The sequence below is a fragment of the Gracilinanus agilis genome, chromosome 5 (genome assembly GCF_016433145.1).
Source record: "Gracilinanus agilis isolate LMUSP501 chromosome 5, AgileGrace, whole genome shotgun sequence".
NCBI lineage: Eukaryota > Metazoa > Chordata > Mammalia > Didelphimorphia > Didelphidae > Gracilinanus > Gracilinanus agilis.
Window position 1 is genome coordinate 54,216,924 of NC_058134.1, and position 17,936 is coordinate 54,234,859.

At 38.1% G+C, this 17,936-nt stretch overlaps 1 protein-coding gene across 1 annotated transcript in view; it reads right to left on the reverse strand.

The window, feature by feature from the left end:
• ADAM22 (ADAM metallopeptidase domain 22) overlaps positions 1-17,936 on the reverse strand; it is a 254,809-nt gene that overhangs the window by 1,440 nt on the left and 235,433 nt on the right. Inside the window, 4 exon segments of the mRNA XM_044678916.1 lie at positions 309-432; positions 14,170-14,280; positions 16,732-16,798; positions 17,181-17,281. Coding sequence (XP_044534851.1) covers positions 309-432; positions 14,170-14,280; positions 16,732-16,798; positions 17,181-17,281 — 403 coding nt within the window.

Genomic DNA, 17,936 nt, shown 5'->3' on the forward strand with positions numbered 1-17,936 from the left:
TGGCCAGGTAGACTTTGCTTGTTTACTATGCAAAGATCTCATGCAAACTAATTCTTCTAAATATCTGATGTAAGGATTCTGCCTTATAGTTTTAAACAAAGTAAGGGAAACGCAGCCTCCTGTAAAAATTATAGCTTTGGGAACTGGAAGGAACATTTGCTTAGGCACACACATACCCCTTCATTTTACAAATGAGAAAACCAACAGCCAGAGGGATAAAATAATTCACCTAAAGTCCCATAGGAATGGCGTACAAAGAAAATAAACACATATATGAATGAATAAACACATAAGGGAGCTTCACATACCCTGGCACTTTGTCTGTTCGCCTTCTTCTCCTCATCGGGAAGCGGAGGCATTGGATACGGATATTTCCTGCTGGAAGCAATAGATCCGGTAGAGGAAGAAGGAGACTTGGCAGGAGACAAAGTCCTGAGATGTTGAAAACACATGAAATAAATGGGATGTCACTGACCAATAACAACCTCCACTATTGAAAAATCTGGCTCAGAACCAAATGGATTCTCTTAGTTTGAACCCTCTTATATATGGCAGATAAGTGGTACTAGAAATGCTCACTAACTACTTGTGAATAGATCACTATGTCATTCACAACTCTGAAATGCTGTCATTTTTATTTCTTGACTCTTAGAATTATGATGGTTTGCCCAAATGAAATGACAGAGAATCATACTTTGTAAAACTAGAGCAAGTACATAGACCCAGAAGGTCTATCGCTAGAAAGGAAGCTTAGTCTGGAGCAAAGCTAATAGGAGCAAGCAAGATTGGTCCATTGACTATGCAATAAAGCCATTTCTGGCTGATTTTTACCAGTCAGTGAAAGAATGGTTGAAAGAACTGGAATTTTGATTATATCTTAAGAGAATCTTAAAATACAACATGACAGATAACATTTATTTGTTTGTAAGTCACAAAGTTCATGCATTCAGAGGCCAGTCGGTTAGTTGTGAAGGAACAAAGGCAAGTACAGAAATGCTAAGAGTAAATTAGTAAGCATGCAAGCATTGGAGAGCGCAGAGTTCCAGCCAAACAGAGTTTGATGAGAACATACAAAAATGGTCTGATTAGTCGCTGCAATCAGCATTTCTGTAGGAAGTGAGTATACTAAGCAGGAGCCAGTAAACCTTGGTGTCATCATGGCGGGCACGCTCTTTGGGTCAATAAGGCCCCTGGGGGAAGGGGGGCGGCAGCACTTTATTGACTGGAATTTTACACACATGACCACCACCAGCGTCTGTCCTTTTCCTCCCACCCTCAACCATATCCCAAACCTTTACACCTGTTCTAAAATAATGTGTTTTCCAGAAGGGGAAAAAAAAAGGTCCAAAATAAACCAATGTAAGTTACCAAGAGTCTATCCTGCCCATTTCAGGATCATTTTGTGATTATTGGGGAGACTTGTGACCCTCAAATCCCAAACCAATATTCTGGGCTGGGAACCTTCTACAAGCTCCCATTTTTCTGTAAGCTCAAATGGTTCATAGCGACCCGAGTCACCCCAGTGGATATCCTGGGATGCTAGAGGTCCACAGCGGCAACCCAGCAAGTAACCACCACCTCTGAATTCACTTGATACTTTGGGATTCTCTCCTTTCTGTGGGCCTCCAGGAGAGTAAGGAGGTGTTGGCCAAAGCTGCCCCAATGGCTCAACATGTACGCTTCATGGCGGACACTCAGATAAGAGAGATCACCAAGATGCTCGATCCTGGAATAGCAACTAATAAAATGGGATAAAGGGGAAAGAGAATCCCTTTTGCCTTTTTTTTTAATTTAGAGGGATAATTTTCTGTCCACATATGAATGTCTTCTTTGTTCTCACATCACAGTTGTTCTTGGAATCAGAAAGAACTAAGCTTGAACCCTTCTTTAGACACTTATTGGTTACATGAGTCTGGGCAAGTTGCTTAACCTATTTTCTCTTCAATAAAATGGGGTTAATAATAGCATCTACTTCATAGGATTGTTTTAAGGAACAGATGAGATAATATAGACATCTATATGTATATAAAAATATATGCTTTGCAAACCTTAAAGGGCTTTATGATTATCCATTGTCTGTAGAGATCCATTCCAATGTAATACATCTCTATGAATAAGTTTTCCATCTTAAAATGAATTCATCAGGGGCAGCTGGGTGCCTCAATAGATGGAAAGCCAGACCTAGAGAGGGGAAGCCCTTGTTTCAAGTCTGGTCTCACCTACTTCCTAGCTGTGTGACCCTGGGCAAGTCACTTAACCCCCATTACCTGCCCTTACCAACTCTTCTGCCTTCGAATCAATACATAGTATTGATTCTGGTGCAGAAGGTAAATATTTTCAAAATAAATAAAATAAATTCATATTTTGATTTAAAATAATACTAGAGTGCTAGAATTCATGCTAGAGTGATTGGGACTAGATTTGGACATAGAAATATTTAAATGTCGTTATCATTATTGTTATCGTTATTGTTATAATTTTCCCCTGGCTTTTTCTCCTTTTTTCTATTTCTTGGTCATTGTCACCCTCTCTAGATGTAATCTTCCCACAAACCTTGAGAGAGACCCTAAAATGGGTACTTTTCTCCTCTTAAGGTTTTTTTCAAGGATACAGTTTTTGGATCATTTTACCTAACTGGCCTTTCTTTGCTTGTGTACAGAGACTAACAGAATCCATGCAAGTCTTGCCTTTAGTATGTGCCTGAATTTTTGAGTTCTGTTGACATTTGTAGATGCTTTTGATTGTTGGGGCAAAGTAGATGGCTGAGAGGGGTAAGAAGGATCGTGTGATCCCAGGTATCTAAAAATATGATTTTCCTCCATTCCTAGGTAGCATGGAAGCCACTCTAATATGGAGTATTTTTCCTGTTCAAAAGATACATTTATTTTAAAAGGGAAAGCTTATCATGGAGATGTATCCCATTAGAAGGGCTTCTTTAAGCAATGGATAAATTAAAGCAGGATAAATGTTCATATTCTGAGACCTTCGTGGGCCTCACTGACTTCGATGAATGGTATTCAGTGGATCCAAAATCAGATTTTTTTATACTCAGAGGTTGAAGTTAATGGTTTCATAGAATTCTTCCCAGATACTGTATTCATCTTATGCTTTAAAGAAGAATTAAAGTTTATCTCTTACTGCAGGAGTTCTTCTTTAGCATTCGTGGATGTGAACCAAAGATCTTTGCTGAATTTACAATATTGCTGTTTATGCTCTAAGTCAGTTGTCTAAATAACTGGTCTTGGATTATCTGAGATAGTGTGTTACAGGGAGAGGGTTCTGGCTATGGAGTCAGGATTGGTGTTCAAATCCTGTTTCTGATAAATTCTATGAAACCTTAGGCAAATCATTTAACTTCACTGGGCCTCAGTTTCTTTATCTATAAAATGGAGTGGTTGGGGAAAAAAGGAATTCTGAGGTGTGATCCAACTCTAATTAATCAGGAAGTATTTATTAAGCAATTACTATGTGCCAGGCACTGGAAATAGATATGCAAAGAATGAAAAAATCCCTATTTACCAAGAGCTCACCTTCTGAATTTATATAAGGTGATCTCAATATATGAAAAAATAGGTAAATGCCTGCATGGAAAGATGTGGAAGATGCTACAAAACCAGGCTACCTACTCAGATATATTCTCAACTATCAATTACTTAATTTCAACAAACATTATTTATTAAATATCTACTCTGTGCAAGGCACTGGGCTAGACTCTAGGGAAATAGACAAAGTTGAAATAGTCCCTGCCTTCAAGGAGCTTACAGTCTCAATATATATAAAGCAGTGATTCCCAAAGTGGGCACTACTGCCCCCTGGTGGGTGCTGCAGCAATCCAGAAGAGTGGTGATGGCCATAGGTGCATTTATCTTTCCTATTAATTGCTATTAAAATTTAAAGGAAATTAATTTCCAGGGGACTAAGTAATATTTTTTTCTGGAAAGGGGGCAGTAGGCCAAAAAAGTTTGGGAACCACAAAGTAAAATATCTAAATGTATTAAAACATACAAAATATACACAAAGTAATTAATATCAAGAAGGAGAAAGCACAAACAACCAGAAAGGTCAGGAAAAGTCTTTGGGCAGAAATTAGCATTTGTATTGTATTTGGAAGGAAGTCAGAGGTTCTCAGGAACAGAGTTGAGGATGGGAATGCCTTCCCGATATGGGGAGATAGCCTGTGCCAAGAAATGGTGGGAGATGGAATGTGGGAGGATGCAGAACAGCTCGCTGGCCAGTTTTACTGGTGCAGTGAGTATATGAAGGGTGAATAACATTAAATAAGGCTGGACAGGTGAGTGGAAGCCGTATCACAAAGGGGTCTAAATGCTAAGCTCTGAGGCAATAGAGAGGTGAGTGATGGGAGTGATGTGGTCTCATCTGTGTTTTTTGCAATGCCATTTTGGCAGCTGGAGGGGAGAAACTGTTTGTTTTTGCATCTTTCACTCTTGGGAGAATGCCTCACACTAGGAGACCAGTTACTAACACTTGTGGGGTTGGATCAAATAAAATGGTGTGTAGCTATCTTCAGATTAATGCTTTGCAGCCAGGTTCTTTTTCCTCTGGCTGTTCTGCTAGTTTAAGGCTCATTCATTTCTACTAATCCATGTCCTTATCAGTAAAATAAAAAGAGGAATCCTTTGAGAAAATTGCCAACAGGAAATATGGTGTGTGTACATACCCATGTTTTATATATGTACTGATCAGTCTGATGTTTGGAAAGGCATGATTTTACTCCTGTTTTATTCCAAAGACTATTTAAAAAAATGTTCTAGTCTCTCTTCTCTCACTATTCTTCAGGATCATCAGATTTCCAGGAATTACAGGAACAACATCACCTCCCTGGTCCTGGACACTGTGCTTCATAATACAATCTAGAATTATGTTTGCCTTCTTGGTCGCCATATAACCCTGTTGACTCATATTAGACTTTCAGTCCTCTACAACAGGGATATTGTGAAGACTAATTCAACTTTTAAAACTACAGTTTCTAAAGATGCTCCAAGTTCCTTAAACAAAGACACAACAATTAACACATGAACTGCTCACACAGATCACTGCCTTTAACAATTCACAAATGACCACAAGACTTTATTTCTTTCCTTCTTCAATTTTTGGATTGTTTTAAGAAAGGTTGTCATTGAAATGCCTCAAGCCTATTTCTTACTTTTCAGCATTCACTATAGTGTATGCAATATAGTAGGTACTTAAAGGTTTATTGATTAATCACTTTTATTTCTTTGGTCTCCATCCACCAGAGATATGGCAAGAAATTTAACCCAGCCCTTAACCTGAAACCTAGATCATTCTTTCCAATATTGACAGTATCAGACTTTGGGGACCTTTTCCACCAAGGACCTAAAAGATCCATATTGAATAGGATTTTAATATCAGCAGCAACAGCCCTTTTTAAAAAAAAACTTTAGTGGAAAGATTTCATTATTTCATGAATTCACGGAAATGCCTTTTGTTGAAGCTAACAAGATATTCCTCTGTTATTTTTATAGTCCCAGACTCTTAAGGCTAAACATAATCAAATCCTTTTGAGAATTGCCTGAGACATTAAGGACAAGTGGCTAGTCCAGGGTCCCAAAGTTAGTTCCTGACAGAGGCGGGTCTTCTTGACTCCATAGCTGACCCTTTAGCCGTACTACATTGCCTCTCTTCATTAGATGTAATGTAGAATGGGGAGGGGAGTGATATAATAACATATGATAGTATTAGTAGTAGCAATGATGATAATCCTTGCCATCTGTTTGCTTCTTAAATTTTTCCAAAGCATTTCTGGGTCAGTAATCTCATTTGGTCATAATGATCCTCCTAAGAGGAAGACAGAGGTTAGATTTCATTATCTTTATTTGATATGAGGGAACTGGGGCAAAAGTCTAGATGAAACTTAGAAATATAAGATCACTTAAGGGTCATCCCCAATGTTCCCCACATTTCCAGATTTCCATTTCTACCCTCTTGGAGTATCCTTGTCTTATTTTTCTTAAGGTATGACTTTGGGTTACCCTAAACTGCCTAGGATTGAGTCCTTTTTCCCAGCACCATCACCTCCTCCCCAACAAAAGCTAGCTCAACTCAGATTAGTCTTCCTAAACTAAACCAGAACTGGACTGTTTAGTATTTCATAATCCCAGATTTGAGAGAGACCTTAGAAGCCATCTAATAAAACTTATTAAATAATGCAAACCAAAAATCCTTGACAAGACCATCCAGTTTTTGTTCTGAAGATATCCATCGGAGGGGCACTCACTAGCTCTTGAAAAATAACATTCCTTGTTGGCATAGTTCCAATTTTTAGGAAAACCTTCCCTTGCATTGAGCCTAAAATTGCCATTTCGCACTTTCTTCCCATTATTCCTATGAAATCACAGGTCCAATCAGACCCAAACCAGACTGAACAAATCTACTTCCCTTTCTCGTATGGCAGCCCTTCAAATATAGGAAGGTGGCATTTGAAAGACCTACATCTTCTCTTCTTCTGGCTGAATACTCTCATTTCCACATATCTTCTACCATTCTGGTTGCCTCTCTCTGGACATTCTCCAGCTCATCAGTGTCATTCTTAAAATGTGGCATTGCAAACTAGCCAAATGTGGTTTATTCAGGTCCCAGGAGAAGAGGAATATCACCTTCCTATTCGTGCACACTTTGACTCTTACAATGCATCCCAAGATGATATATTTCCTTCTTGGTTGCAATATAACATTTGCCTCATTTTGTGCTTGCAATCCTCTACAACTTGAAGGTCATTCAGAAGTTCAGAGAAATGAGCCATACTTGCTCCATCTTTTACTTGGGCTGTTAATTTTATTGAGTCTGAAAGTAAAAGCCTATATTTATCCTCCTCCAGTTTCACCTTATTAGATTCATTTCAATGTTTTATAGTGAAGATATTTTTGGATCTTGGTTCTATGTTTTATATTATCTGTAAATTTGACAAGAACTCTACCTATCTAAATTATTGATAAAGATATTAAACAGCATAGGATCAGGGTCAAAGAGATAGATCCCTGAGACACTTCCCTGGAGACTTCATTCCAGCATCACATTGAACCATTAATGAATGATTTCTCTTTCTAATTGGCCATTCAACTGATTCCATATCCATCTAACTTAGTGAATCTTTGAACCATCTCTCCTTGTTTTTCATAAGACTAGCATAAGAAATTTTGTGAAATGTTTTCTAAAAATTAGGTCAAACATTATATTTATAGAATTCTCCTGCTAAACTAATCAGTTTAGTTTACCTGTCAAAAAAGAATATGAGATTACCCTAACATGTCTTGTTCTTGATGAAGTCTCTTGGTATCTCCTTCCTTTTCTAGATTTTCACTAACCATTCTACATTCTGGTATCTTGGTCTCTACAGTTAGGTCCTGATTAATGCAAACAGTAATGCAAACAATGAATCCCATGAAGCAGAAGAATTTGCACTGCACTTTTCCATTGGGCTGAAACCAATAACCACATTTTGCACATAATTATTTCTTTGGTTAGTGCAAGTTCAAGGAATGAAGACACAGGATTCACTATTTTCACTAATCAGGACCTAGCCATAATTTTCAAGATTCCATTTTCTTTTGCTTTGGGGAAAAATTTGTATAATTTTAACTCTCTAATCTTTTGTGATCTTTAAGAGGTCACTACTAGAACTCAGAACTTGCATATTTTGGTACCTGATTATGTCATTCAGATGTTAATCATTTAAGCCTGGTGACTTGAACTCATAAAATCTCTCTATTGAGTATAAATTCATTGAGGCAGCTAGGTGGCACAGTGGATAGACCTTTAGGCCTGGAACTGAGAAGACCTGAATTCAGAGCAAGTCTCAGATGATTAACTAGCTGTATGATTCGGGGCATCACTTTGTCCCTGCTTGCCTTATTCTTCTTAACTGTAAAAAGTAGACAATTTATAGCATCTACCTCCCAGAGTTGTGAGGATAAAAATAAAACCATATTTGTAAAATTCTTAGTGTAGTGCCTGGCACATATTAGGTATTATGTAAATGCTAGCTATTATTGCTATTATTATTTGACCATTTTTTGTATTTCCCTTTCCAGGTCAAAGATTATTCTCCTAGAAAACTTCTTCAAAGGTTTAAGCAAGAGTATATACCAGGGTGAGATGTATAAATTCAGGGTGAGGTCTAAGGTGCTCCTTGGACATACTGCTCACTAATATATGCACATTATCATATTCTTCAGGGTTATTGGCATCACCAATAAGACCAAAAAGAAGAATATATAAAAGGAGCCTTAAAAACTCTAATTTTTTTGTTGTTAAGTTGATTTTTAATCATGTCTGACTCTTTATGACCTCATTTGGGGTTTTCTTGGCAGAGATACCAGAGTGGATTGCCATTTCCTCCTCCAGCTCATTTTACAGATAAGGAAACTGAGGCAAAAGAGTTAAGTGCCTTGCCAAGGATCACACAACTAGTAAGTGTTTGAGGCTGGATTTGAACTCAAGTCTTCCTGACTCCAGGAATTAACACTATCTGCTGTACCATCTAGCCATCCTAATGAGATACTCTAAAAAAAGCAAATAATAATCAAGAGGAAGGATATCTTCTGGGACTCTAAAACTAACACAGCCACCAATACCTCTATGTCTTTTGAATTCTGTTCTCAATGCAGTGGGGTAAGGATTTTAACCTGGCTCCACAAGGTCTTTAGTGAAATTCTATGGTTGTGCTCTCTGAGAGTATCATAGTCGCACCAGAGCCAGAGAGTCAGTTAACCCTCAGGTAAAATAATTATCCAAGCTATACTTTTTGAAAAGTGAATTTCATTCTTTGTTGGTATAAAGTACAAACACTCTTTCTTAAATACTGAATTTTTCATCAAATAAGTTTGCTTCCAAAAGAGAATCCTCTCTATCTAGTTCTGGAAGTCAGAAATCATGTAACACAAGAGATTAACAATGTATTCTTTACTCTTTGAGGTTAATTTGTTGAAAGATGTAGCCTTGAAAGCTCAAGAGGCAAGAAAAGCAGAGCTGAGCTTAAGCCACAAGCGTAAGCCAAAGAGTTGTGGGTACCCCGAAGATGCCCTGCATGAGGTTAGAACAAGTGAGAAAGCAAGAATCATTCCTTCTACTTCCAGACTTCCTAAAAAAATTCTGAGACAGTTCACTGACTCACCAGAGCTATCACATTGACTGATTCCCCAAGACTTGTAGCAAGGGTTACCCCGGTTAACTCAAAGTGACTCAATTCTGGGCTGTAGTCTTTTATTGAACAACTGCTTATAACAAAGATATGACTATTCAATGCTATTCCAAACCTCATTTTGACCCATCACTGCAGGAGCCTATTTCTAATGCCAATCAAGGAGAAAAAAGCGGCCACCTTATCAGCGGGCACACCAGACATCCTCTCAAACTGCCCAGGCAGCTTTGCACGTGCAATTGGGATCCTGAGGCATTTCCCCATCCATATTTCGTGCATCCATGCAGCTTCTGGGCAGATGAAGACCTGGGGCCTGATCCCAAAGACTATGAATTACTCTCTGGGAGCAGTATAAACTATTTAGCTCACCTTGTGGACAGGAAAGACCTCTTCCAGGGTACCATTTTGTTCCATTATTGTTAACAGGCGTTAAATTAGTTTACTAAAAAAAAATGATCACTCACCCATTGGTCTAGGACCAAACAAGTTTTGGGAGAATGATGGTTGGGTGGGTGGAATAAACTAGAATCTGCCCATAAGCCTTAGGAAAATAGGGCTGAGCATGAACAAAAATTTAAAGAAAACATAAACATGGTCTTACCTGTCTTGTTGACTTTGGCCATCTTGGGAGCTGTAGGTGAGGGTGGGATGTTTGAATATAAGCATGTGTGTGTGTAGGAGGGTCCAGTGTGGGAAGGTAGGATATGCCCGTGGGTGAAGGTGGTGGTGGGGCACATGTGAGTGAGAGGAGGGCATCTCTGTGGAGTCAGGCAGGAGATTATGCCATGGGTGGGATATATGCGAATGTTATGAGTCAAGCTAAAACGCAGGTAGGCCTAATCATTTTCTCAAACTATTTGCAAGGTTACCCTAAATGGTACCCTGGAAGAGAAAGTCCACCTATGTGGGTGCTAAGTGCACTTTCTCTCTCTCTCTCTCTTTTTTTTTTTTATTGTTTTAAAAGCTTGCCCAAGGAATACCAACTCTAGTCACTTATCTGGTAAGCTGTGCTGAAAAGAGAAGGTATTTAAAGGAATACATTTTCTTTAAATTATAGCTTTCTTTGTCTTCAGTATTACCAAAATGAAAAATGAGGACCATCCTATTGGAAAATACAAGGATGAATGGTGGTTCTTGTTAACTGAATACTAGAAACACAATTCAGAGCTGCTTCTAATGATGATTGACTTCTAGAGTAACACAGAGTCCAGTCATATGATCTAATCCAGAGACTGGGTGGCTTCTATAATATAAGAATTACAGTTCCTATATGTGCAAGGCAAGAGCATTGCTTTTCTCAAAGTGTTTTGCTTTCACTTGAAGTGGTATCTACAAAAGAAGTCCAAGTACCCAGAAATTTTGTCAAGAGTTGAGTTTCTTATTGGTGTGAAGACTATGAGAAACAGTGTGGCATATATTCTGGATAGAGCCAACTCTTGAAGTCAGGAAGAACTGCCTTTGGCACATACTAGGCTGTATGTGGCCAAAAGCAAGTTACTTAGAACTCCCAATATTCTAGACAACTCTATAAAGACCATGAAGTCTTCAGTGTTTAGAAGGAGGGGATTTCCATACTGAGAGATCCCCATATTGATGAAATCTCAAATCCAGAACAATAATAACAATAATAAATAATAATGATGAAGACTTAACATTATTGACAAACCATGAAAAAATGATTTGAAAATATATTCTCAGTGTAACTTATTCAACATCTAGTAATCATAATAACCAAAAAGGACTCGAGACCACCCTAAACATTTTCACGTGCAGCCATCATGCTTTCAATGAGCTTCATGGTCAAAGAAAAAAAATTCAATGTGTTGTTTAAAAGAGGTAAAATTCCACGGCCTTCTGTCATCCTCTTTTCACTCAAATTCAGGATGCCTTTTCTAGTAGAGGCAATGGGCAGGGAGAATGCATTATGGAACCATTTGATTAGATAAATTAAATTTGGGTTGGGTTAATGTTTCTTTATTAGTGGAAGGTATGTCTCATGCCTGTAGAATACTATTTAGCACCAAATGAGGAAGAAGCTACAAAAAAGCTAGAGAGATGGTAGGGGGAGAAAGCATGCAGTAATGACACCCCTTTCAAATGGCTTTATTTGAAACATTCAGAAAAGAATTGCATGGGAAGCTGAAAACAACAATAAAAATAGGAAACAGAGACTAAGAGACAGCAAATGAGCAAGGAACCCTTTCCACAGACAGGGACTTGTATTGAGAGATACAAGATGGAGAATCTAACCCCACCCCAGGATTTTTATGTGTTAGGGTGAGGGTGGGGGAAGGAGAGGGGGTGTGGGGCTAGTTTGAAAAGAATAGAGAATTAATTCACCAAATACCTAAAGTATGGTCCTTCAGTGTTTTTATTCACATCTTCTACCCACTTAGCTACATTATATTCTCTTTTGAACCATGGATTTAAATACCTGCAGAAAGCAATGGAAGGAACAGAGAAAGCAGAGGAACAAGATAGAAAAATCTGAGAACACATGGGACAAGCTTAGCAAGGATGTCTTCCCCCTTAAAATGCAAACAAACCAGGGTGGATGGTAGGTGGTGGATGGGGATGAGATGGTTGGTGAGGAGGCTATCATCTGTACAAGGGCAAGGGGTGAAAAAAATCCCAGCTACAACAAGGCTCGAGGCAATCATTCTGGAATATTTTCAGTGTTTCAGGAGAATAGTTTCTGGTGGGCTCCCTAGGGGACTTCAAGGTTCCTTTTAGCTATGACCAGCAGCCCCAACAATCTTGTTCCCAAATGATTTTACTTGCACTATTTCTTATTTATGGCTTTGACTATTCAGAGTATAACAAAAACTTAATATCTCAGGATAGAAAACTTTAAGATCACCATGAAAGAGAAGAAAACCTCTGACTTTTTAGGACCATGACCTTACAGGTCCAGGAATTCTTAACCTGGGGTTTGAGAAATTTTTTTTTGATAATTTAATTTCAGTATAATTGGTTTCCTTTGTCATACTAGATATTTTACCTTTTGTATTAAAAATAATAATTCTGAGAAGGGATTCATAGGCTTTATAACTGGCCTACCAAAGGTGTCTATGACACACAAAGGTTAAGAACCACTACTCTAGTCCAGTTGATTCATTTTACAGATGAGAAAACTGTGGCCAATGGAAAAGTGAACTAATTTGCTCAAGGTAAATATAGGCAGGAAGCGAGAGAGCCATAATTTGAATCTAAGTCCTCTGGTTCCAAATCTAATGATCTTTCTATAGAAGGATCAGTCTGTCTTCTCTCATAGGGAAGGGAAAAACCTCATATTGTGCTCTACCCTTCTCTCCATCCAGAAACATTCTAGATGAGAAGTCTCTAAGAGATTATGCTAAGATCAGCTCTTTAAAGAGCAATGAGAAGCCAAGTCCTTGGATTCCAGAGCCACTGACATTTCAGCCATCCAAGCAACTATCATAAGTTGGATTTCTGGAGTACAAGAACTGCTAGGACATTATTTATGGCTGATCCCTTTCATTTCCTTCTTGGGAGAGGTACTATGTACATCTGATTGAAGGGACTGCCACCTGAAAAGACAAAACTTTAGGGAAAAAATTTTGCAGACTGAAGCAGATCGATTTTTAGTTTTGAGCTTAAGTTTAGGGCCAAATGTCCATCCCCTTGTTTTTTTGTACTTGCAAAAAATTTTAGGTGCAATCAAGGGAGCACTCAGGAAGTCAGGCCTGCATGAGTTTTCTCATCAGTAACAGAAATAGATTATGCCTTTTCTCTTGCTCTCTTCTCAGAGGCATTGTGGGAATTGTTGAGATCAGACCCAAAAAGCCATATAAGGTCCTTGGAAATAAGCCAGAGCCAATTATAAAAATATGTGGTTTCCAGATAATGAAGTCTACTCTTTCCATCTTTATTTAGTTCTCCAACAGCTGCTTACAAATGTGTTTTATTTATACTCACATTACTGTAGTTGTTTTTATTTTTTTAAGTATATCAGATTTTTCTTTCTTTCCAGATTTGACCCTTTCTCTTTTCCCTTCATTTTCAGATGTCATTACCATACTGTCCCATTGGAAATAAAAAAAAAATCCAATCTGTGAGAGAAGAGTTTGTTTGAAAAGCTTCCAAGACCATTTTTGCCAGTGATGCGCTGTCCTCTGGGTGAGGAACCAGCTTGCAACAGAGCCTTGCTGTTAGCCACAACCACCTTCAATGGGTCTTTTTCACAGAGAGAGAGCAAATCAAAACTTGCTTGAAGCTCTCAATAGAGTCTCTGAACCCAAAGTAAAAGTTGAAAAAGCCAAAACAGCCACATATGAAGTGCTAGTTAAAGCTCTGGGCTGGGGGAGGATAATTGAGAAAGCCCATGCAGCTGTTACCAGCTAAGACACTGACATAGCCATACCACAAATGGAGACCCTCACAGGCCCCCTGCAACTCTGGGGACCTGAAGGCCAGTTTGCTCCCTGCACTTCAAATTCAATTGGGCATCTCATTGAGACAATGGCTAGAAGATGGAGCCTAAAGCCACAGGGCTTGACGTTCACAAGGTCAACTTCATTCTTTCCAACTGGGTAGCTTTTCCAAGGGTTAGGATCTCTCTCTTTTTTTTTTTTTTTAAGGCCGTGGAATAAAGCCTTTCAATTGCTTCTTTTGGGGATCTGCCCATTAAGCATTTGCTGTCATCATCCCAATTATCTCAAGGCATGGTGGTTAGATGGATGGAATTCCATCAAATTACCCTGAAACCTACCTACTCGGTCTACATGACTTGACTTGGCCTCATAGCGCAACATGCAGAAATGCCTCATACCCAGGCTTGAGAGCTTTTTTAACAAAAATTCTTCAGGCTAGAAAGGCAGGGAGAGCTTAGCTAGCGAGGCTGCATGGGGAGCATCTCCAAGCAGTCACAGGGGGCTTCATCGTAAATCAAATAACTGAGATCAGATAAGGAAAAGACTTCGAGGAGAATTAAATGGCAGCCCAGAATAAAGGGGCAGATAGAAACTGACCTGTGGTCCTGACTCCCTGTCAAAGGGGGGTCGGAAACCCCTGGGCTTATGCCTTGGGTTGGGAATGGCTGGTCGAGGGAGTGCCCAGGCTTGGATGCTTGGGGCTCCCTCCTGCAAAAACACAATATATAATAGAAAGTCTAAGCCAAAAAAAAAAAAAAAGTCAGCATTACGTACAACAGTGAGGAAGATGTACCCACTTTGAGGAAAAACAATGTAGATTTAACAAAGATACCGGAGGCTGTCAATCACCAAAGCTCACACTGCCTTCTTGCTGTACTCCTCAGGGTAAGAGTATTGCATTGGTTTACCTTCTCACCTTCAGCAGAATCCTCCCCTAAATGAGGTTGCTAAAGGTCCAACTTAAGGGGGTTCCCTCATCTGTGGAAAATGCCCAACTAGGAGAGGCAAGTCCCACCTGACACCTAGCAGTCAGTTCTTATTGTAGTTAACCAACTGATTTTACTATAATATCAAAAGCGAGAAGAGGGAGACAGTAACCAATTAATCTAGAAAACAGGAGCTATCTTAAGTGTCAGTGGAATCTACATGTAGCAAGAATGCTTATGAATAGGTTTTTATCTCTTTATTGAAGTTGTGTAGATATAAAAGGGATACATGAGATAAGTGGTCAGTTTCCAAAGGCTTGTTGTTGTTATTATTATTATTATTATTATTATCATCATTAAAGGGAAATATATATTGTTAAATATATTATTAAAGGGAAATATAGGACCATATTTTGGAAAATCAATGAAAAAGCTTTAAGGCTTTACCAGTTGGCTTGTTTCTCATCTACAAAGATGACTCCATGGCTAATTTCTCTTTTTACACTTGTTGAGCTCCCAAAGTTTTTCAAAAATTATTTGTGACATCAGGTAATTTTTTAAAACAAGGCTTTGGGAAATTTATACCAAAGGATATTCATGTTATTACTCTAGAAAAGTACTGTATGAACACTGATGAAAACCAAATAACCCTTTGGTCCCCAAACTGATGGCTATATTCTAATGTCAGTGTCCTTCGCCTCACCACCCCCACTGCCAATTTTAGAAGTCTTTAAGCCTTGTTATAGGAAATATAGTTCAAAATTAAAGAGTACATAAAGAAAATAATAAGGAAAAATTTACCCTTTATCAATTTCACTCTAGGGAGCAACTGGATGAAACACAGCTAAGTAACTCTTAGCTTAGATATCATATTGGATAGCCCCATGCAAAAAAAAAAAAAAGAAAAAAAGAAAAAAACAATCCAAATAACATTCCAAGAAGAGTTTATCAACAATAAGACCTAAAGCACCCAAGTGCTTTGGGAGTGTGTAAGATAAACTCTCTGAGCTCAGGAGTTAATGGTGTCATTTTCTATTGCCATTCGGAATCATGCAATGGAATTACTTGAATTGCCCAATATTTCCCAGTAGATAAGGAATCTTCTATGCAAACTTTGACAAGCCACTTACGGATAATATCACTCAGCTCGGAAGACCCAAATTTCAGGGCAATGTTATTATACTGGGACTGAAAGAAGTAGGGGATATGATGGAAATGCTAACATAAGTTCTAGCAAGCAGTTAACAAAATATTGATATTCAGGCTTTTTCCCCCCCAAAAAAACCAAAACCAACCAAAAAAATCATTAGTAAAGCATGAAATAGCAAATGAGATTCAGGGAATAACAATTTTCATTAGAGTGAGAGAGAAGTGAAGATTCTGATATGGACAAGGGTAATGGTAATTGAACTAGGTGACAAGCATTGTATATAAAGATACAGATTAGGGCTATGTTTGATTTCACGAAGATAGCTGAAAATTTTGATTAAGCATAGTTACATATATTTAAAAAGAGAGACAGAAAAGAGTGCAAGATGATTATATCATTGTGTGAACTTCTTCCTCTCTTATTTAATTTTTTGCATGTACAATCTTATGTACAACATCATATTCAAAAATGCCAATGCATTTTAAAGAGCAAAAAAATGTAAATAGCCTCTTCAGCCTCTTTTTATAAGTGTGATAACAATGTTTTATTTTGACTAGTCTGAGAGAATGCTTAGATTGCAGCCATGAGAATCTCTGAGCAGCATATTCAAGTTGGGAGGAGGACATCCAAGAATAGTTGGACTCTTTTCCTAATGCTTTTGAGGTGGGAGTGAGTATTAGGGGAGAAAAAGAGAGAGAGTGATCTCTCTGGAATGGTTGAACCCAAGGTGATGAAAACTAAAAAGGACGGTTAGCCGAATTCCCTTCAAACACTGAACCAAGACACCACAAAGGCAGGTTACTGTAGAATTAAGCCTGCAACAAGGGTAAAGACCCTCACTGTCATTGAGTATTGCTATGGGCACAGTTGCGAAGATGCCTATATAAAAAAGAAAAGTTATGGTTAATTTTCCAAGGGTAAAAAGAGAGGTAAAAAGTATTAATAAAACAGATTATACCGATTTGTTGGTTTCTACTTCTTTGACCAGATGATCAATTAACTCGTAAGTGATCAACCCACTTTCTTTAGAACAAATCACAAGGAACATGGGAGCCTCCTTTTTGATTAGAGGTTCAGACTTACTCAGTTGAATTAGATCGTGGTCTAAATCTTTTGCCTCTGACTTTCTTTCTGTTGCCTCCTAGATTGCCTGAAAAAGATAGCCTGGAGTTAGGAGATTTAAGTAGGCATACAAATAAGTTGATATTGTTTTAAATCTATTTGCAAAAGTTTCTGTCTCAGAAAACTACTCTTTTCAATCAGATATGCATTTCAAAGAATCCTATGTCCATGTCTAGTTATGGGATATGCCCTAGCTACTAAATTGTCACATTTTTATCATTAATAAGAAAGTTAATCTCCTGTTCCAAGTAAAAACAGCTTGCATTCTCATTCCGTATTTCCTTTCTTCTGCTCTGCACAAAAAGGAAAGTTAATAAATGCTTTTCAATTGGTGGTCTGTTGACTTTAATTGTTTTATAATAAATAGGGAACTCAGATTAGATCCACCAATGGATTTCCATTTTTCTTACCCTGCCATGAGTTACTTCGAGGTCTTCCATTTTCACAGATGTCTGAAATATGTTTTGTATCTGGAATCCTCTCACTCCAGGAATGGGAGAGACCATTTGACCTGAAATTGAAATAGACATGTAATGTTTACCTCTCTTCTTAGCTTTCCAATTTTAAAGAATGAAAACATTCAAATGACTAATTTGAGATTAGTAAACAAAACCACTTATATCACTATGCAATACATAAAAGAAACAACAACTAAATTAATAATCTGGAAAAATGAAAGAATGAAGCCAAATAAAAAGTATTTCATGAAGAATAGAATTGCACAAATACCAATTTAAGAAAAGTCAAATACAAAGGAACCCCATTATAACATGGTTTATGATTATTTTAATATTGTTATTATCATTATTATGATGATCTCATTCAAGTTGGAAATACAGTGACCACTCACTAATCCATTCCCAGTACTGATCAGTATGAAAGCTTTAATGTATTCCATTTCTTATATAAGCCTATTCATCCCACCTGAGGCAGCCTGGTAGTCTCACTCCCAGGGACTCAATGGTTCAGGACTTAGTACAGACACCTGCTTGGCTTTAGTTCTACTATTGCTCAGAATTTCTGAGCTCAAGCAAACACCAGCCTCAGCCTCTCCCACTAGCAGGAACTGCAGGTGTGTATGCCACCATGCCCAGCTAACATGGTTCATTATTTAATAGACTTGGATATACAATTTCTGATTATACTCAGAATGTGTAGTAAAAAGT